General features: G+C 39.1%; 1 protein-coding gene across 1 annotated transcript in view; it reads right to left on the minus strand.

Annotated features, from left to right (window-relative positions):
* The window catches only part of dpp6a (dipeptidyl-peptidase 6a), a gene marked incomplete at both ends in the record, with an annotated part of 116,092 nt that overhangs the window by 31,105 nt on the left and 62,363 nt on the right, over positions 1 to 22,624 (minus strand). The window contains 2 exons of the mRNA XM_083670625.1: positions 4,983 to 5,081; positions 12,834 to 12,948. Coding sequence (XP_083526751.1) covers positions 4,983 to 5,081; positions 12,834 to 12,948 — 214 coding nt within the window. The remainder of the gene's footprint in view (positions 1 to 4,982; positions 5,082 to 12,833; positions 12,949 to 22,624) is intronic.

Below are 22,624 nucleotides of genomic sequence, written 5' to 3' on the forward strand. Positions count from 1 at the left end.
ATAGTGCCTCTAAACTCACTGATATGCAGGATAACCAATCAATGCCATTCCCTTATTCTATGTTGAGAACAAATAATATCCAATGGATTCTGAAGTTGTATTTCAAGCATCACTACCATCATTTGAGATAATACTTTATGTGCCACCTGAGAACACAGATAATGGATAGCGCACACTTCCTGCTTCTTTCATCAATGCTATCCCTCATCTCACACAACTGAAATGTTGAAAAAGCAATATGTTAGAGACCATTTATCTACCATCCAATTAGATCAGATCAGTGATCACATCAAGTAGGGGAAAGGAAGGAAGGATGCATTTTTGAATAGTGCCAGATAATACTGAGTGTCTCCCAGCTGCACCCCTTTTAAGGACGGAGTGTCTGATTGGAGGAGACAGATTCACCGGGCATGAGTTAAATAATTAAAAAAAAAAGCCTCATTAATCTTTTGGCTGCAAAGGGCCTCTCCAAGTTGGGCTCTGATCATTCCGTTCAATCCAGCACTGCAATGTGTGATTGTCCTGTTTCAACAGTTCTCTTAGCATCGTTGCTCTTAGTGTAATACAAATGCAAAACATATAAATATATATTTCTGTTCGTTTCATTGATTGTAATGTTCTCTGGTGTTGCTCATATATGCCATTTAGCTGACGCTTTTATCCAAACCGACTTACATTGCAGTGAGTGCATACATTTCAGTATATATGGTCCCAGCAGGAATCAAACCCACGAGCTAAGCGTTGTTAGCGCCATGCTCTACCAACTGAGCCACAGAAGACTCAAAGAGTACATGTTGGCACAGTGCAGAATACAAAGCAACTTTTGTGTGTATCTCTTAAAAATGGTAATTTATAACAATAAAATTCGCCCTTCAGGAAGAATGATCACACTAAAATGCATCTGTTCTCATACAATGGGGGAGCCTTGGAAGCAGGTAATTTATGAAGAGCCTATGAGAGAGTGAAAGGACAGGACAGGACAGGACAGGACACACACACACACACACACAAACACAGACACACACACACAGACACCTGTCATAGAAAACACTTGAGGTGGTGGTAGCTTGCATCGGCTTTGAACGGGCTGCTAGTGAAAGTAAGTTGCGCAAGTGGTTGCTCCGAGTGCTGTGTTCATTCACTGTTTTATGCGCACAAGTTGAATCTCGTTTTCAGTCAAGGGGCAAAGTGCAGTTAACAAGAGAGCATGATCCCCCAAAACCCCCTAGTAAGGTTTAATTCTCAATATATGCCTCTTCAAATCCCAGAGGCAGGAAACGTCACACTGTTCAACACTGACTACAGTAGGCCAATGTTTAAAAGTTTCATACTGCCATCGCAACAGTGGGCTACCTCAATGCCACTGCTGCAGCAGATATGAGTTGTGAAAGTGGTGACAAGAGCTGTGAAGGATGTTTATTGGTATTCTGGTATTAGTGTTCCCTCCAAATAATCACAAAAACTAAAAGAGAGAATGGTTTGTGATTGCGGAGTTTTGCCTTATCAGCTTGCCTTTTCAGGTAGATTGGCAAAATCGAGTCTAATATAGCAGATCAGCTCATGAATTACAGAGATGAAGAGTGGAAATGGTTTAAATATCAGGTTACTGTAATGAGGACTGAGAAATAAGACAAACTCATGTTTTTCAAATATCTTCTCTCATACTGTCATCATGCATGCTCTCATAGCAACCAACACATGATGAAAGAGAAGTGGGGTAAATAAATATAAATTAATTTGACATGAATAAGCGTGAGTCTGCTTTGGTAATGCAAAATATTTCAGAATAAAGTTAGGAATTTTCATGCAAGACAGGAGTAAGGATGTTGGGTTTCAGTGGGATTGAGACTGGATAGAAAAGTAGCCTACAGTAATAGCAGAAGATGGCTATGATCAGCCCACAGTTGATGACAAATCATGCGCGCTAACATTCATAATCATAATGAGGAGGGTCTTTGAGTTCAATACCAGGCTCTGAAGGCAATGACTTTGATTGTTTCCCCGGTCACAAGAAGTCCAGATGGTGACAAAGGCGGTTGCAATTTCTTTGATTGTGTTGCTATTTCTTCTCATCATCCTCATCAATGCCTCACTTATCACAGCAGAGATATTTGTCATGTTTTTTAATGAGGCTAGGGGGTCTATTTAATGAGGCTAGGGGGTCTACTTGTTAATATGCCATGTTACGCTACAGTTGTCATAACTGTATGCGAGAACATAACTACCAACTTATTTACAAATCCCTCTATTTTAGCTCACTCCTATATAATATACTAATAGCAACTTACGCTCTGGTCACACTGGTTAGGGCTACTCCTAAAGCCCACATTTGCAAGCATTCTGAATGCATAGCCTAAATGAACACAACCATTTTTATTATTTTCATGATGTAAAATTGAGTTAATTACAGTTCTCTAAAATATGCAACATTTTGGCTATAGAAAAATCAATGTTTGCAAGTCCATCTTCTATGTAGGAACTAATGAACTAGCTGGAACTAACTCATTCAAATTGTATCTCTTACCATAAGGGGAGGGGAAGTGGCTAGACAGTTTGTCACGTTATTGTTTGTTAATGGGAAATTATTTGAGCTTGTTGTAAGCTCTACGACAACATAAGTGTGCATTCTTTAGCATACCTGGACACAACCGATAGGCAACCTTTTGGGGGGACGTAGCCAGTACGAAGTGGCAATCAATAAAAAAAAGGTGTATGCCTACCAGGTGACATCTAGGGGCTACAATGCCACATTACAGCAGACTATTAAGAGAACTCATTTAACTCATAGTCTAGCCAAATATAAAAAATAAATGGAGCTGCGTTCATATTAACTATCACAAAACCTTCTGAGTCATTGGAATCAGTATGCATCAATCACCAACTCTGACTTCATCAATCACCAACACTGACTATTAGGTCGTCAATGTACTTAGAAAGGTAGTGTTTGTGGGACCAATTGCTTCCATGGAGAACTGCAGCCTTTAACTACCAAACTCAGAATATCCAGTAGCCTACACAGATTATTTTCAAGCATAGCATAACATAACAGGCTATCTACATAATGTTGGTAAATGTACCTGCATGTAGCCTTTACAGATGAAAAGAAAAACAAATTTATTAGAAAATAATTACATTTTTATTTGAAAATCATTGCTTGTTCAGACCTGACTGTTCTGTTAGCTTGCTTTTTGCTGCATTCTCATATTCTATGCGAGATCGGACCCCTACATCAGTGAATTGCCCTGTGTCGGTCAAGTCGGGAGGCTACTGTACCTTGTCTAGGTAGTGCTTACTAGCGCTTAGTGAGTCAAATTTGTATCAGCTTGATTCAGAGGTGTAGTTTGGCATTACAAGTTGTCATGCTGTTGTGTTGGCACCAAGATGGCACCAAAATGTATGCTACCACAACGCTATGTTAACAGAGGGCAGTCATTAGGCTACGTTGGCACCAACAACCACAACCTCACCACAGCCTAACTGCAAGGTTGCGGTTGTGCTTGCTGGGATGGTGCTCAAGCAAGAACACACTGGAGCTGCAGCAAAATGTGTAGCCTACAGATCATAAATGTCACACATATCAATAACTGTCCAAGGCTACAGCAGTAGTATGACACCTACATAAAAATTATTCATGCGTAGTCAACTATGATACATGATATGCCGGACAAGGGCGAAAGAGAACGGCACAAATACCGATAGTTAGGCAACTACAAATGACTCATTTGATATGGGAAGTAGCCTCAAACAGTAAAAATATAATTTGTTTACAAATTAACATTTATGATTTGTATTATACTATATAATATACAGTATAATATATATGTATTATACCTACAGTATAATATGAACAACAACAAGTCAACATGACAACTTGACTTTACTTTTTGATCACAGTAGGCCTATACTAGCCACACAACTACCAGCGATTGTCAGCATCATCATCATTGCAGGCCACACACCATGGGCCATGATACTGTTGATAGCCTACCCCCTCAGTCGTCTCTGATGATCAGTGGAGCGGACAGATCTCATACCATGTAGCCTATTGCAAATTAAGTTGTGGTCCTATTTTACAGGCCAAAAAAACAGGGTGAAAGAAGCCGGAATTATTACAACCGCAGTCGTGTGCAGTCCATAACGATGACTGACACTACTTAATCCATTGAATAGACCAATCTTGATTGCCATCTTCCCCGATTAATGAATGAATCAATGAAACAAAATTAATAAATGTATTGCATTGGGCTTCTAATGAATCAAATAAACAGGTCAATGTAATTGTAAAAATGGCTTGGCCTAAAGGTAGAATAGCATTAAGTCAAAGGAATTAGATCCAATAGTTTTGACCGTCGTGGCTAAGTGGGCACCCATGTGTGTCTGATTGGCCTGCTCTCACTGTCCCGTTAATCCCAATAAATCTCAATAAAGAAATGTACATTAAAATATCAAATGTTTATCAGCTCACAAATGGGGCAAGTGGATACGCAGATATGAGCTACTGTTTAACAACTCATTGCCTATCCATTAGAATGCTCAACGATGAACTCTGGTGGTTGTTTCGTCAAGGTGAAATACCTAAAATAAAACGTGTGATCAAGTCAAGTTGACTCACTACTGCTGTGGCGGTAACGCCGCACTACCATCACTCAACCATTAACATTTTAAACTCTGATAAGTTACTCTATACACCTGTTGAATGATCTGAAACCCAGCAATCGTCTTTAGTTGATGTTCAGTTCACATTGATTGAACACACTCATTACATTGTGTCTGCTAATAGCTAGAGACACGCTGTTGTACCTCATTCACTGCCGATTTGCGGCATTCACTGCCGAAGGTGTTGAGGTTTGAGGTAACACTTTACCAGTTTGAGCTTCTATACCTACTATGTTGTAGTAACAACGTAATTACTCAAGTAACAAAACCATATTACATAGTAATTTAGTGATTGCATGAAAGTAATGATTCCATGGAGTACTCACTACTGATCCATTTGGCATTAGGGTTGTGAACTTTAAAGTCCTTCCTGAAAAGGTCTCCAACAGTCACCTTCCCCTTGAGAGCCAAGCTGTCATCCTCGCCTGTAGGGGAAAGATTGAAAACACATTATAACACTGCCAGGACTGCCAGACGGACGGATGGACAGAGAGAAAGAGAGAGAGAGGAGAGAGAGAGAGAGAGAGAGGAGAGAGAGAGAGAGAGAGAGAGAGAGGAGGAAGAGAGGAGAGAGAGAGAGACTTTCGACTTTTAATCAGTCACTTTATTCACCACAAATCTGATTAATCAACAAAGAGTGTCAAACACTATACAAATGTAAAGTGTCCATTCATTTGAGAGAGAGAGAGACACTGCGGACAAACACAAATGAAGTCATTTGAGGTACGGCCGTGTTACCGAGATACTTCCGTTGAAGGCAATTGTGTCATAACTGGTGCTTAGCTTGTGGCTATAAACACACTGTTTTTCCTATCACACTGTGTGCTGCTTTAGCGTAGCGCCTCCAGCCAATGCCAGCTCATTATCTCCCAGAAACAACTGTGTTGAGGACCAGAAAAGCATAACCACCGGGTGCTGCCTTGTTCTTTGGCATGTTTGTTTGACATAACTGCGTAATGCACGTGTAACACACTGGCTGAATTCTAAAATCCTAGCATTAACATACATTTAGAATGCATGGCCAATACATTGCTTCATTCTTAGTGGTATGCTAGTGTGAATATTGGAAGACAACCACTGACTTGGATGGTAAAAAGTGTGAAAAACAAATATGATAAAACTCCTATGTATAGCAATGGGTGTTGTGAAAAAGAAAAAAAAAACTGTCCTCAATGTCATTCCTTTCAGCAACAATGATATTCAGAACACTGTTCTGTTTCTTTGACTGAACTGAGACAGGATACAGTATATTCTTCTCAACACATTTTGTTCTTGCATTACATATTCACAGCTTGCTTTAAACTGTCATGTAAGTGTGGCTGAGACTTCTTCTTGAGTAATGAACAGAACAAGCGTGGTGGAGAGAGAGAGACTGAGAGGGGGAGGAGAAGACTTGAGGAAAATAATACTGAAGAACAAAATCATCTATCCCTCCAGGCTCTGCTTAAACCCAATACGTTTTGATCATCCAAAATGAGGTTGTGTATTTACACCAGATGCCTCTGCTAACCTAATTCATTTCCCCGTAATTCCACCCATCAGATCCGATCACACAATCTCTCTATCGACTATATGACTCCTTTCAAACTCATATGCATGAAGAAAAAATACCAAAAGCAATATCTGATTTGTTTCATTGGGGTCCCCCACAGCAGTGTCGTTCAGTCAGTTGAAGTGTGTGTGTGTGGAGCAGGCCCTTTAAAAGAAGGCAATGCAGCTAAACCTTGTACGGGACAATTGATACAGTAGTATCCTCTTCTATCCTGAGTCATTGAAATCTGAGGTTGGCCAAAACAAACAGACGATCGAATTACAATTTGGGAAATAAATCATAGACCTGGAGCCGGTTCAACCAAGTCCGGGAATAAATTACACTTTAATTGAAGATGAAGAAGAAACGTCCTAGTTAGCACCTGGAAAGTGCAGCATGAAAGTGATACCCTGAGTTGAAACCCAGCAATATGTTTTTTGATCAATTTTATTAGGTATTAGGTTTTATTGGGTATTTTCACTTTTTTTTTCTAACCCTACATTTTCAGGGTATTTTCACATATAGTCCTTTTTAAAAGAACCACTCTCCTCTTTAAGTGTACCAAACTCAAACTCAGCTATTTTTGTACTTAGACTTTAAACATTTTACACATTCAAACAGAGGGCAGTGTGAATACAACAAAGACAGTTAATTTCCTTTTGTTCACCTCTTGGTTCACTTAAAGACTGAGTTTGGTTATTTTAAAGAAGACTATATATGAAAATACCCTCAATCACCAAATACTTTTTCACAGTTTGCAAAAGAAATCGCTGAAGAACAGAAAACAATGTTAGGATCAAACACAACCAACTTTTAATCAGTGTATCCAAAAGCATAAAGTTGGATAAAATTGCATTAGAAAATCAGGAGGAAATTCTTATAAGTTCGCCCCCCTGAGGGTTTTTCACCATTACTCTTTGGTGCCAACTCTGTTGGGCTGCGGCTGGTGATTTTCCAGTCTTGAACCTGAGTGAGAGAGCCTGTCATGCTGCTCGCCCGGCAAAGGAGAGATGAGGGAGAGATGAAGGAAGAGATGGACACAGTGGGGGGTCTCTGCCTATCAAAAACATCCCATTAAAATCTTTGGGCTTTTTTCTGTGACTTGTTAGAGTCAGAGCAGAGCCTTCCCTCACCCCCCCGCCACTTGCACTAAGATAAATATTCATACGTCGGTGCATCTTAAATTCATATGCGTGCTGGGACTAAATAGCCATTTAAGAGGTATGGAAAACTAATGGGCTTGTGGTGCCACATGGGTGTGCACGGGAATGATGGAGAGAGGGGAGAGCGAAGTGGGAAAGCCATGCATATAGATGCCAAGACTAACAGAAAAATTGTCATTAAAATATGAACACAATTTTGCAAATGGATAAATGTGCTCTTAAAGATACTGTCTAGCCTACGACCATGCTGTAACAGTGGTGCACTTAGGGCTCCAATTTTCTTCCATTAAGACCGCTGAAGTTTTAGTAGGCATGGCCGCTAAATTGGGAATTTTGTTCAGCAAAGTTTCAGTTAGCATAGAGGCAGAAGGCCGGTCTCCGGCAATGAGTGGATGGGGTAATTGAATATGACATAAAGATGTCCATTGTCCTCGCCAATCTGCGAATGTTGAAATGGGTAATAATTTTTGACAAATAAAATGACCATACTATCAGTTGTAGGCAACAAATGTAACCATATGTCTAAGATATCAGAATCTAAGCACTCAACAAGCCTACAATCGTGTGCCAAATTCAACCTGCTGCACATCTCCAAATGCTGTAACGATTTAATGAACCTGTCGCGACTTTTCTCATGTATGTTAGCATTTGCATGAGCTAAATAAATAGGCAATTCTCTTTTATCTCTCGCAACGACCAGTCATAACCATAATTACCTGCCACTTGAGTGTAGTCTTACAGCTGCTTACATGCATTTGTAATTTCATACCTTTTTGTTTCCTCTCTGTAAACGCCGTCAGGACTGTATGGTTATTATAACAGTAGCCCATTGTAGGCTACTTAGGGTCGCTGGCAATAGTGGATAATATTCAACTTAAAAATAAATGTTAACCTGTTAAGACAGCGTTGCGCACGGTTCCAATCAGTAGGGTCGATGATGCAGTGGGGTGTGACATACATAGACCTACTGTACAGTATGCTAGTTTATATTATTTTATAATATTACCTTGGATTGAATAAGTGGAATTTGACAACTTTTAGGCTGATTCTAACAACCATCTTTTTAGTTTGTCCGTAAAGGCTCTCCAAACATATTTTCTATGAAGCAGGTATGCATATGTTCCTATAATCTATAGTATACAATGTTTAAGACATTCTCCTTCTCTTCCTATCAAAGACATGCTCCATGATTTAATTAGTAAATGCCACAGAAAGCGGAGGCGATCGATGTATGCAACATTCAATGTTGTAGGGAATACAGTTTACAGAATTTAGTAATGCCAGAACAGGCACTAGGTCTACTTCAACATATGCATAGAGCATACTGGTGGTATGAGGGATTTACCCCGACAGGCGACAACTGCTGTCCGTTATGATAAAAAAAGTGACTATTTTGGCCTATTGTTGTGTTGGTTGGGGCAGACACACTTTGCCGAATTACCAAAATAATCTTTGCACATAGTTTTGGAGTTGCGCAGCACATCTACATACTGTACCCATACACACACACACACACACACACACACACACACACACACACACACACACACACACACACACACACAGATGTGAGGTAAGAAACATCAAAACAAAGTGCTTTCGACAATATCCACACACTGTCCTTTATGTCACCTCCCTCCCTCTGTCCTCTTGAGGACAGTCCATTTCTAACTCAGATGGAGAAAGAGAGGCTTGATTACAATGTTACATGTGTTTCCTCTACAGGGATCACAATGCAAGCAGCTACTGTACTGTTCCCTCTGGAGGGGCAACGTGTGCTGATGGATGTCACACCCAATCTGAACACAACACTCTGTGCCACACATGTTCCCTCTTTGGGAATTTGAGAAGCAAATTGCCTCATTAACTCATGCAAACGCAGGCTTACACAGGCACAAAGACACACACACACACATACTGTATGGTCCTTGTAATCCAATCAAACTGCATATGTGGTGGAAATGTACATGGATTTGGATGTGTGTGCATGCGTGTGTGCGTGTTTAAATATGTGAGCACGGTTTTATTCCTCTGGAGAATAAGATTCCCTTGCTGGGATTTGCCTTCCTAATCATGTTACTAACTATAATAGAAACATTCTCTAGAGACCCTATCTACTTTCTCTGACAGGACATAACAAAAGCAACCATGGGATTGGAGGGGACATACTGTATGACAAGGCATGAAGTCATTGAAATGACATTTATGTTTTCCTAGAAACCACTTATAAAGGTGTGACCATTTTCCCTATTCATTTGACACATGATTCTGACACACAGATTGTGTCGCCTGTCTTATGGCTGTCAGAAAAATAAGCTTTAGGTGGCAGAGTTTGGAAAATCAGGGAAGTTTAAACAGTGCACCCAATCACCCAAACATGAAGTGACAAGACATTTAAATGAAAATAACAACTTATTTTAGACTGGAAGACTCAATATTCATGACTGGTTGCTGTACTTTAAGGTACATGGAAGTGTCGCCTTGCTTCCAATCAGAGCTTAGCAACTACATGTCATCATTAGTATAGCTACTTAATATAGTTAATGATGGAAACTTGAAATATTTACACCAGAATTCTATCCATTATTATATATATATATATTTTACAAATCAATCATATTTATAGAGGAAGCCTTGGAAAGCCATGGAAAACATAAATACAGTAATATAAAAAAAACACCTCATAAGCAATCTGCCTAGCCTGCAAATTCAGTTGTATAAGATTGCGGAGGTCATTGTGCATGTGCAATAATCTAGTGCTACATGCTGCAGGTCCTCAGGAGAGCAGAGAGCAGGGATGAGGGCATAAGACCTATTGTACTACTTCAATGAATGACTGTATACGACTATGCAGGCTAAACATACTGCATATTTCTTCCACTCCGGAGACAGAATGTATTTTATCTTTCTAACACTCCAAGGAACACTCCAATGACTAAATACATATTTCTATCATTAACCCTCTATCACATGCAGTCATAAAGCACCTCCACTCTATTGTAGTTGTTTGAACACAACCTCCTTTGACTTGATACTGCTACCTCTCCAATGACTGAGTGTGTCTTGCTCCACTTACTTCAATTAGCTGTCATTCTGTCAGACAATGTGTCATTTATCTGTCAGAAAAAATCCCCCCCCCCCCCCAAAAAAAAGAAAAGAATAATCCAGATCATCTGACCCACTTGTATTGATGTAGAGCCTAGAGAGTGACCCCCCCATTGTAACAGATCTATCTGTTACACTAGAGAGAGGTTGAAGTTACAAGAACAAAGTGCTTGTCAGGAGCAGTTAGGATCTCTGCCATGATGTTTGGCAGGGGAACATTCGTCAACAAACCTTGGTTAGCGGGTGGGAGGAGGATGCTATACCATCATAACTATTGTAGACCATATTACTTCTCGCTGTGGTGTAAAAATGGCATAGAGTGTGTGTCTTCCAATTTACTTTGTTGTACCTACAGCACAGTAGTGATAGTACATTGAGGGCTAGGTTATAACTAGGGCCCCTAGTTATTCCTGGTGAGGTCATGTAATGAAGAAAAACTCAGGGCCCTAAAGGTGGAAAATATGGTGATTTCTCCATAGGATTTCAACTACTCTAGGTTGTTGCACAACTGGAGCAGATGCCCTCTAGAATGCTATCTTGAAATCCCAACAGTCTGTCCTAGAAATCTAACCACCACTAAACTGGGAGAAAAACAAACCAAAAAACAACGTGTTCATAAGATATACCAAACTCACCCCAAGTATAGTCCTAAATAAATGATTTAAGAAATGACAAAAGCCTTGAAGATTAGCAACAAAAAAATAAAATCATCCGGATGTTATCACAGTATGTGTTGTTGTGGATATCTAATTAATCCTCTAAATCTCCTAAAGCCTCTTTTTATTAACCAGGGGAAATCTTTAATACCACCATTTGATCAAATAGCCATCCAAACTCCCTATAATGGCCGGTCTGTCAAAGCCTAGGGGACTTAGTTTGTGAGGAGACTTGGAGCATAACCATGGTTCTGCTTGGGTAAACTGGGTAGGAGGAGGGTGGGTTGAGGTGAGGATTAGTCAAGGGTACAAGATGGAGATGCTTTACATTTGCAGATGCTGCTTCAGAGAGCGGGCCGAACAGGCAACCCAAAATGGCCAAAGAAACTCAGAGACCATAAGGGTATCTTGAATCAGTGAAAGGGAAAGAGTTTCACACCTTCTGTTTGAAGTGATAGCGTGTTCTAACCCACACTATTGGGACAGCTGGTGCTGTAGCCTACCTTGGTCAAACTCCATCTACCTAAAATTACAGGTTCCACTGGGTATACTGCTATACTGTTATTTGCAAACAAATATGTTATAAGGATACTAATAGGAGGTTGAATGTTCTATGTGTTTCATGCTCCACCAATGCAGCATACATAACCAATTCAATATGTATTTTGACTGCAGTTAATGTGGTCATATTCTACATGCCAGTGTGTACAGTAACTCTGCAATTACTCTCGTTACAACATATTTATCACTTAGCACTGTGGTCATTGTTTTGCAATTACACAGTTATAGAGTTGAGCAGTTTTTATTATTACAAAAGTGGAATATGTATTCCATGTCTGGTTGACTGTCAAAATTAATCTCAAAACAAAATATTTAAAAGCACATATTCCTTTGTCAGCCTTGACTTTATCCCATTCCTCTAGGAAAGATTTGCCACAATTGTCAGTGACAGCAGATATATAAAGAAGGGAAATGGATTACTCTCTCAGTAATCAGGTTATACCACCAATATATTGGCAGTCATATTGATCGATATGGCTCTTCCTGCATATAAAACCACATCAAGAGGCTTTATGAGCCTACATCTACACAGATGGCCTATTGATTAGCTTTTCATGTAAATCTCTTCAAATGAAGCTTGAAGGTCACACTGCAGCCTAAAGGAAAGTGCCTTCAGAGGGCAGAACAGTGAAGTCTAGTTCTGTGGTAAAGAATGCCTTTGTGTCTCTCTCTCTCTCTCTCTGTAATCACAAGGGGAGTATGTGACCTTCTGCAAATGCCCTTTGTGAGTGTCAAAGTGGAAAACTACTCTGTGTGAAACTGACTTTCAACATGTGTGTGTGTGAGGGTCTTAGAGGAACATACATTATGTGCACTCTAAGTGAGACAGTAAATATGTGTTTGAGTGTGAACAAGCCAGAGAAAGAGAAAGAGCGCACACATCAAATAACCCTCTACATGCAGTGAATGTGTAAAGTTATGCATACAGTAGGAGATGGCTTCTACACAGCAACTGTGTGAGTGAGAACTACACTATAAAGTAAGAGACATCATGCTCACTCAATCATTGTATATCTATCATCATGGTCATCGAAAGTATCCATATGAACAAACTGGTCTACACTGACATTGTGGCATGTTCATGCTGGACCAATAGCTTGTGCATATGGTATGTGTGTGTCCCAGTCCCCTCCCATCTGTGCTGCGTTCCTTCACATGTACCTGGTGTCAGCAGGATGACGGAGGTGACGATCAGGGAGCAGATGACCAGAATGACAAGCAGAGCGATCGCTATTCCCTTCCAGTTCCTCTGCGGAGGGTTGCTCCCCACCAGCTCCTGGTCAGAGAGAGCGAGAGAAACATGGTTAAAGAGAGAAAGAACACACACACACACACACACAAACACACACACACACACACACACACACATGGCAGTCAGAGACTGAGAATCAGATTAAGAGAGAGAGATGAATGATAACGAAAGCAAATGAGGAAGAAGAATGAGCAAGAGAGAAAGGTTGAAATAGTAAGCAAGAGAGAGCGAGAGAGAGAGACAGAGAAACAGGGTAAGGGAGAGAGAAAAGAGTGTATAACAATGAAATAGAGATGCATAGAGAGAGAGAGAAAATAAAATAATGAATAAGACGGAAAGAAGAGGGAAGGAGAGGGAGCTACTGTAGGCCTAGATGAAGAATTCAGATGGGTGGTCAGCCAAGGACAAATGTGAACTACATAAACACCATGGCACACACAAACGTATGGAGGAGGGAGCCGGAGAATCATTAATGAGGCAAGCATCAGTGGCCATCAGCAGCAAACGAATGTGACAGATAAAAATGGAGCTCTCGATTCATGTTTGACTTTGGTAGGGAGAACGAAGCTAGAGCTTTTTGTTAGAAAAACAAGTTTGAATTATCAGCCACCTTGAGGCATGTTTCGCCAGGAAACCTTGAAAACAAATGAAGTTATTGCAGTTTAATATTGTTTTAAGTGAAAAATGAATTTTTAAAAGTACGAATATTGTGTTTGATGAAACTGTCCCCTTAGGATATGGAGTGAGTACAATGAGAAAATGTTTTTCTACTTTCTCATTCATGCTCCAAAAGACCAATACCGATACAATCTTTGTTATTAAAGATTATGTGAAATTATGTTTCTGTTTTGAATTGATTTCACGTCATTACACATAAAGGTTACTGAAGCGTAAAGCTGCAATCTAATTCTAAAAATTTAAAAAACAACAAACAGTGTTTGTTTACAATTGCATTGTTTTGCATTGCTCCAAGAATGGAGTAAAACAAGCTTATATTTTGGGTTCTGATGGGGTAAGACTGATGAACTAAGCTCACTCTATGGCATTTATAAGTTATATTCTTCAACAATCAATGGCTATATATCATTAATCTAAAAGTCAAAAAAGGATAACCAATTACAGATCGCACCTTTAAGGAAAATAAAACAAAGTAAACTACAAAAACTCTATGAAATGCAACTCTAAGCAACAAAACCCTATGAGAAAAAGAACAGTTTTGCCTAAACACAGAAGCCACACAGAAACTACAAACACCAAAGCCAGGAGGCAAAAGAAGAAAAAACAACATCTAAACACCTTTAATTATCAACACACTATAAGCAGTGTGCTTATATTGCAGCAAGGCTACTGGCCTATTGCGGAATGAAAATAGATAAGTTAATAAACAGCAACACAGCATATAGCAAACTGTACTATTGGTGTTTAAACTACAAGTTGTTTCAAGCTAGCTAGGTAGCTCTATGTTAGCCAGTCATGACAGTATCAAAACAAGCAAGTAGCTAGCTAGGTTGTGTAGTTAGTTAGTAGCATCACCTTTGAAGTAATTTGCTAGCGCTATGTGATTTACATCTTTCTCTTTTTCTTCGAGGGACCAGCTGACCATGGCCTATCGATCGTTTGTAGATGTTATATCATTTAATAGTTTCAACCAAATACTGAGTAAAGATAGCAACACAAGACAGCTGTCAAACCCAGTTGTGCATTCGAGATGTTTTTTGAAAGTCCTTCAAAATAGTTGTTATTTTTCTCTTCAAAATATGAGTACTGCCCTATAAACGGTTTAAATACTAGTCATGCTGAATTGTAGCCAGATAACCTGTTGTAACATACAGACTGACCTATATATTGTGTCCCAGTAGCAGCCATTAAACCTAAACCTACAGACCTTGGCCATCATTACTTCAGACTATAATTCGTAGCACGTTTTCTTTCATTATACCATTGTACCATTTAGACAACAGTATTAGACAATTATCATGAAATATTATTTAGTTGTTAATTAATCAATTTTCTAAATGTTTTAAATTAAAATATAAGTGTACCCAGACTTGGAGAACCGGTCTGCTATTGCTGTTGTCCAATGAGGTCTTGTCATACCAGAAATTAATCAATAAATGGAGGGTCTCAGTTTCAACCATATCTGATGAAGGTGGTAATTATAAGATAGAGGCATAGATAGATAGAGTACATTAAGAGTACATTACACCCATAATTATACACATGCGGTGTAAAAACTAGCAAATACAATTTCCCAACTGTGCAACCACTCTGCAACAATTGCAAAAAATACTGCATTATTTCACATCAGGGTTAGTTTTCGAAGCATTTATAAAGCATTAATAGCTGGCTCCTGATTGCAAGCTCCCTATTTGGCAAGCACCAAGTGAATATCGATCAGTCTAAACTATTGACTTCTAACTGTTTGTAAATGGTTTATAATTGAATAATAAACTGATTATAAGTAATTTATTAACTAATTATAAACCATTTATAAACCCTTTACAACTGTGACCTTAATGTACAGTGTTACCCAATTTGTGACTGTCTGAAGATTCACAATGACAGCTGAAGAGGCTGTTTATTGTTTAAAGACTTAATGGTATCCCCTGTATCCTTGGTGGTAATGTTTTGAGCTATGCATTAAGTCATTAAACATATTTAGAACTTTAATTATTAAGAAACATTTTTGAAAATAATGTGATATGATATTCAGGCAATACGCTTAGCACTAGGATTAATAACAGTTGTATTAGTTTATATGGGGCATAGAGAGACCGGATCAGAGCATTGGGGACCTGTGGCTATGGATGTTAATGAATACAAATTATAATGGAATAGAATAGCTAGTCTACGAGGTAAGCCTTTTAGTGACCTCCCTTTCTCCTTAATTGAATGGAGCTGGAGAACATCATTAGCCTGGGGGGGTGGGGGGGGGGGGTTTACCATTCACCAGGCCGCCCATTACCGAAACACTAATTAAAACAGGAAAAAAAATGCAGAGCCCTCAAACAAGACAACACAGAGGTGCTTTCAACAGGGGTCAAAGGTGAGGGCTTATCATCAGGAGAGGCAGGCAGGGAGTTATCGGACTGCAGCGTAAACACAATCACCTTGTTCGCAGTGCCGCCACTTTCACTGCTCTTAACGTCAGCTAGCTTTAATGCTACAGTACACAGATGAACCTTTGAATGTCAATGGGATGGTATCCAGATACATCCACTCCTACACTGTCTACAACTGTGTGATCAAAGTCGCGGCACCAATGTTAACTGACCAAACGAGGGTTGTTTACATTTACATGTTACATTTTTGACATTTAGCACACGCCTTTATCCAAAGCGACTGACAACAAGTACATTTGATTATGAGATTCAAGACTCTTTAGGTCATAGGCAATGCTACTCATCATGCAAGGTTGGACCATCAAACCACCTCTGCTACACCCACAGCAGAGTAATCTAAACTTGATGACATAACATTTGACAAGGGAATAACTTGCCTTGACTATCTAGCAGGTAAACAGTATTCAGTGAAGCTCTTTGCTTTGTACGCTGCGTTCTATAATAGTAGCATGCACTTTGTATAACAGCTACCGAGGATCATAATGCCTATTGTGGAAACAAAACAACATACTTCACAGCATCTAAGAGATTTTATATATCACCCAATACAAAAGACACATACACTCAGCAACATACACAATAACAAGCACAAGTCCATGTACACACATGCACACACACACACACACACACGCACAGGTTAACACACATGCACAGGTTAACCCACACACACGCACACGCATACACACACACACACACACACACACACACACACACACACACACACACACAGACTCACAAAGGCAGAGTACTGCTTTGGAAACTTCAAAGGGGAAAGGGGAAACATCTACAAGTGATTATTATTATATTGAAAAACAACAAAGGAACAGAAAAATACATAGATAATAAATGAGATGCATTCCTGTCTGGGTCACATTTCATTTATCAATGAAGAGTTTGCCCTGGGTAGCCTACTTCAGGAGTGTGTGCGGGCATTAAATCACATTGAGGAATATAGGAGCATCTCATGTGACACAGCTGAATACATAGATTTGCAATACGCTGGTGGGGCTGGATGTATCGGACGCTTCCAGGCATGTTTTGATGTTCATTTGACACATCACGACTGCTGCATTGAGTGATTTCCCTAATACTATGTTACCACGGATATCCTGAGGTAGGATTAATATGACTGGTTGTAAAAACACTGAAAACTATTGATTATGGGTATAACATGATTGAACTTGCAAACAGATGAAGCATATAATTTTTGCATACTTGAATAAATATATCTCTGTTATCAAATTAAATTTAGTAAAGTGGAAACAGGCAAAACAGGAGGAATCTTCCAATTGCAACCAGATGTGTGTCTGCCATCATATCTCTGAGGAAATATACTTGTCATATCATTTCAGATCCTAACTGGTGTTTTATTTTTTCATTGACATACTTGTAAAGCATAATATTGAGTATGACTGTTGTGTGGATCGAGTGTGGAGAAAAATGCTAATTAAATATATGAATGCTTATCACAGAAAGCAAGTGTAAGCGAACTTCGCTGACATGTTGTGATCAATATATATCAGTCAGCCACATGCAAAAATATCATATGGCTAACCGCAGTGCTTTATCACATGCAGTGGAACACACTGGGAGCAGCATCATGGTGGGTGGTACGATGATGTGATACTGATACTGTGAAGTGAATGGGCTACCACGACTCGGTTAAATGGATGACAGAGTTCCCTGAAGATGGTAATCTCTGTAGCATATAAACCCAGTACATCTCAAATAAATATCATTTCCTCATGTTGAATAGTTTCAGGTCAGCTAAAGATTACGCATAAAGAAATATTTAAAAGTCATGATTGATGGTCTAGTTTATAAGTTTACATCTATTTATTGTCAAGTTTAGGTCAGTTCCGTGTAAAAGGAACCATGAGGACCAAAATGTGAAATTCATCAGAGCATATCAAATTGGGTATCAAATGAAAGTAAGAGTTTATATTTTGGAGAAATTAAGTCACTAATACCTTTTTTTTACCCTTCCATCATAAAAATAGGGATAAGCACAGACTTTGACTTCTGGTCAAACATATGGAAAAACATCTAAGAAAACATCTACCAGAACAGGTCTTTAAAGGTGTTTAGAAAAAACATCAAACCTCAAGTATAGACCCCAGTTAACTAATATCAACACTTATATTTTGTTTTGTTTTGCTTCTGTAGTTTGGCTTCTGTATGTCACACTTCTGTATGTCTCATTCAGTTATCAAGAATGCACATTAGTGTGAGCTATTTTGAAGTGTCCCTGCCTCATGAGGAGCGAGGATAATGAAAGTTAACAAAAGTAAGAAGTATAGGTAGCCCTACCAAGTACTTGTAGTGTTTTTAAATATATAGATTTTGTTTTTTAATTAATAAGTGATTAAAACTTGTCATTCTGTTACAAATTTGGTAACAGAATGACCAAATCAAATTGGTAACAGAATTACTGAATTTGAATTGGTTACATTCACTTTTTTGCAGGTTTTAAAAGAACCTAAAAGGTTAGTTACACACCACTGCATCAACATCCTCATGTCGTGGTCCAAAAAATTGAGACTTCATTGTTGTTGAGGACATTGGGGAAAGAAAAGCCATCAAATCACAAAAATATGTAGCACAAGTAACTGCCATTGAGATTGATGACATACTGTACATGTTGCACATTTCTACACGAAGGACAGCAAGAGATTTGTCTTTATCATTAAAGAGTGCACTGACACATATGGTGTGGTGTCCCTAAAACAGATTCTTAAGGTCCTTCCAACACTGATTGCAGAGAATAATATTAAGACCTTTTTTTTCATTTTGCAGTGGGGATCTCTGAGGCAAACTAGGACCATATTGGGTGTGCACATTTCAAATTCAGTTTTTTTGTTAATAGATTGAGAACCACACATTTTATTGATTTAAATAGCATAAATTAATAGTTTCAGATTTATATTTATCAATAAGACCTACCCTGTTATACATAAGTTAATAACATAATACAATGTTACCTTTATGAAAGTGTCTATTGTATATTTTTAGCTATGTTTCCCTATTTTAGCTACATCATCATGTACAGAATGACATTCAAATCCAAAAATCATGCATTTCTGTGGGGACCCATGCAGTCACTCTCTTACCGTCATTCTTCATTTACTGTAGCTTAACAACCAAAATATTTTTTTTTAAACTCAAGGTATCATATGATAGATAACACCCCACCCTTTCTGCAGACATATTTGAATCTTAATTTGGAGCATAGTTTTGAGGAAACAAAATAGATTTTATGGGCATTCTGTTGCCAAACTTTGAATCTGCACTTGTGAATAGTTGTATGGTTTGTTATACTTTGCTATCAAGGATTTTTGTTTGGCATAAGTTTGAAAGTGAAACATTGAGTCCAACAGTGAATTTTTTAACGTGGAATTGCCCTTTAGATCTATGTTTTGTCAAGTGATAAAGCTACAAAGTTACTTAATACTAGCATCAGCATCCATCATATCAACATCTTATCAACAGTACCAAAGGCTTGGAGTATTTACCAAAATCCTCTGATGTCAAGATCAGACACATCAACATCAAGATTAAACATTTGATTAAAGGGGCAATCTGGCATTCAAAACAACAACAAAGCGATCTCCCCGCCACTTTTTTAGTAAACAGTTGAGGCATGGGGCTGGAGAAATGTAACCACTCTCAAATTCATAAATGGAGCTTTGGAAGAAATGACCATCAATGAGATCCAAATTATAGTTTCAACCATGTTTTGAAGCTATACAGTGTTTGATATAAGCCTATATGTTGGGTTCTGATGGGGTAAGACAGTTAAACTAAGCTCGTGAGGCATTTATATTCTTTAAGAATCAATGATTATATAATTTATTTAAAAGTAAAAAACACGGATGTCGCAATCCCAGATTACCCACTTTACATAATATTTTGAGTTCTTATGGTATTCAACAGGCTCTGTTTGAAATAAAAGCTTTTTAATACAAACTGTTTGCTGTGTTTTTTGGACATCTTTTGTTTATGACTATGAACCTAAGAAACCAAAGAGCACCTTCCCAAAGTAACTCATATTAAAATCCGAGAGCGCACGGTTTATGTTTGAAAAGGCTTGACATTGGAGAGAGAAAAAAAAACAATACAAAATGGGGTCCCCTGTGAGAAAGACTGGTAAATGGTATTTTCGATCTCTCAGAATGTGACGATCCATAAGTGTGGCTCATTAGGTGGCCGCAGCCATCATACCTAGCATCGAACCCCAAGTGAGCCAACTCCCACCGTGCCTCTGGAACCCTCCCTTTAGCAATCAATACCAAACGGTATCACACTCATCTACTGGTTACCTCAACACTACTTCACTAGTCCAAGGACAGAAAACTCACTACTCCTCAGATATTAGCTAGACCCCTACGCTAGGCTAATGAAGAGGTGATTGGAAGTGGCTACGGTGACTGTTTGGAGTAGAAAGGAGGTCGGAGACAGAGTGGCAAGGAGAAAGCTCAGGACTTGGCGGAAGTGTAAATAAATAACAGATCACAGGCAGAAATTGAAAGCAATGTAAGGACAGGAAATGAGGAGTGAACAAAAAAGTGAGGTAAAGGAAGGGAAGGTACTGTACATATCAGCCGAATCCAGGGTCAACTTTAAGGAGATTGTTAAATAGAGAGCAACAAGTTTATTGTGAGAATAAACACAGGTTTTGGCCTTGTCAGAGAATAAAAACAACTTTTTGTTGTGAGGATGTGGGAAGAAAGGAAGTGGGATGTTGACTGTGAACTTGTTATCAACACAGGGCTGAAGCCTGGGTTGTGGGTAGCATAGTGTTGCCTGCAGGAAACGCAACATTTGGCCTGGGGTCCTGAGGCTTTCTGCCTGTGGTGCCATGTCTTGTCGTGATCAGCCTCAGGGTAAAGCAGCATTTCCTGGGGCCATGTGGACACATTTCACCAAACGCCCACCCACCCCCCCTCCCACCCCCCAGGACAAAAGGAAAATGCCTTAGGTCCACTGCATTACCAATGGTAAAGTGAAAAAAAAACGAAACCACAAGGCAGCATAACAATGCGTGTGTGTATGGGTGTGTGTGCATGTTTGCATGCATACACCCACACGTGTAAGTGTCCTTGCATACTTGGTTAATTTTAGAAAAATATAATAAAAAGAACAATATCAAAGGCATGTATGTTGTTTCTCAGACAGAATAATGAGGAGACTCATAATGAACGCTGATGATGAACCTGGAAATAAGTTATGTAGACCAGCTCTTGCTGGTGGGCAGGGAGAAACTGTAGGTGGGAAGGGGAACTAAAGGAACCCTATGGCGAGGCCTTCTATGAATAGACTCCCCTGGGCTCACATAATATGACAAAAGAGACAGAGAGTGCAGGCGCTAGAAGGTATCATGGACCTTTTGTGAGAATCAGAGGAGCTCCAAAAAGCCAAAATTGTTGAGGCAGAAACAAGATACATAATACTGTAGGGGTACAGTGGTGATGTGATTTACAATAGTAGTAGCCTAAGATGGGAGTGTAACCAAAAACAATGCCAAGAGGGACATCTTTCATCATCAGAATGATTTGCCACTATTGGAAACCCAAAGCTCACTTTCCATAACATCTACCAAGGCTAGTAGTGCTACAGTTAAACATGCATTGTTTAAATGAATCAATGATTTTCTCAGACCACAACTAGTTCTAAGGACACATATAAGAGTGCCTTAATTGGAAACTGTATTATGGGCAGTAACGACAACAGAAGAAGGTTTATATCACAGTTGCCGTAGTAATTAAGTCCATGACTGCTGGGCCCTGAAGCTGTGTGGAGTCAGCTAACTTCTGCTGCAGCTATAAGGCTCTGAATCAAGCATGCTTTAATGTTGCATGACATTGCTGACAGGATTTTGGAAAAGTGGTAATAATAAAAATGTCTGCAGTGATATGGAAGAGACAGTAAACAAGTCAAGGTCCAAACAATAAGAAGGGGGTCCACGGAGTTGAGGGAGAGATAGGAAAAGTTCTTGAAATAGAATTCACCAGATTGTAATAGTTATTGTAGTGGATAAGTAGTTATATTACCACTGCGAGTAGTACTGTTGTTGGACATAATAACAGTTGAGTGAGAGAGAGAAGTACTTGTTGTTTTGACCTTACTGCTATGTAGCTGGCAGTTTTTCCATATCAACATTCAGGCTTTGTAGTGGCTGAGCGAAGGAGGAGAGGTATGATTTGTAGTCCTCATGCATCCTCCTGTTTCATAGAGCGGGAATGTGGATCTAATCCTCAAATACAGAGGGTTCTCACTCTTCTTTTTTCAGTCTTCTCAAACCTACCGAATTTCCCTCCAAAATGACTGGATTAATTGCAAGGACATCCAAATCTTCTCCTGTTATTTGTATTGGCATTATGTATAAACAATAACAAAATACATTTTTAAAAAGGATTTCTTTAACTTGCATTTTTCTGAGCAGGATATCCACAATCTCATTTTGAAAGGTCAAAGACCATCTTCATCAGATGACTCACAGTTCAAATCCATTCCCAAAACTCAAATCCATCGCCGTGTGAAAGATGATGTATGAATAAACAGTGGAGTCAGCCTCCTCT

Source organism: Argentina silus (genome assembly GCF_951799395.1).
Source record: "Argentina silus genome assembly, chromosome: 1".
NCBI classification, from domain to species: domain Eukaryota; kingdom Metazoa; phylum Chordata; class Actinopteri; order Argentiniformes; family Argentinidae; genus Argentina; species Argentina silus.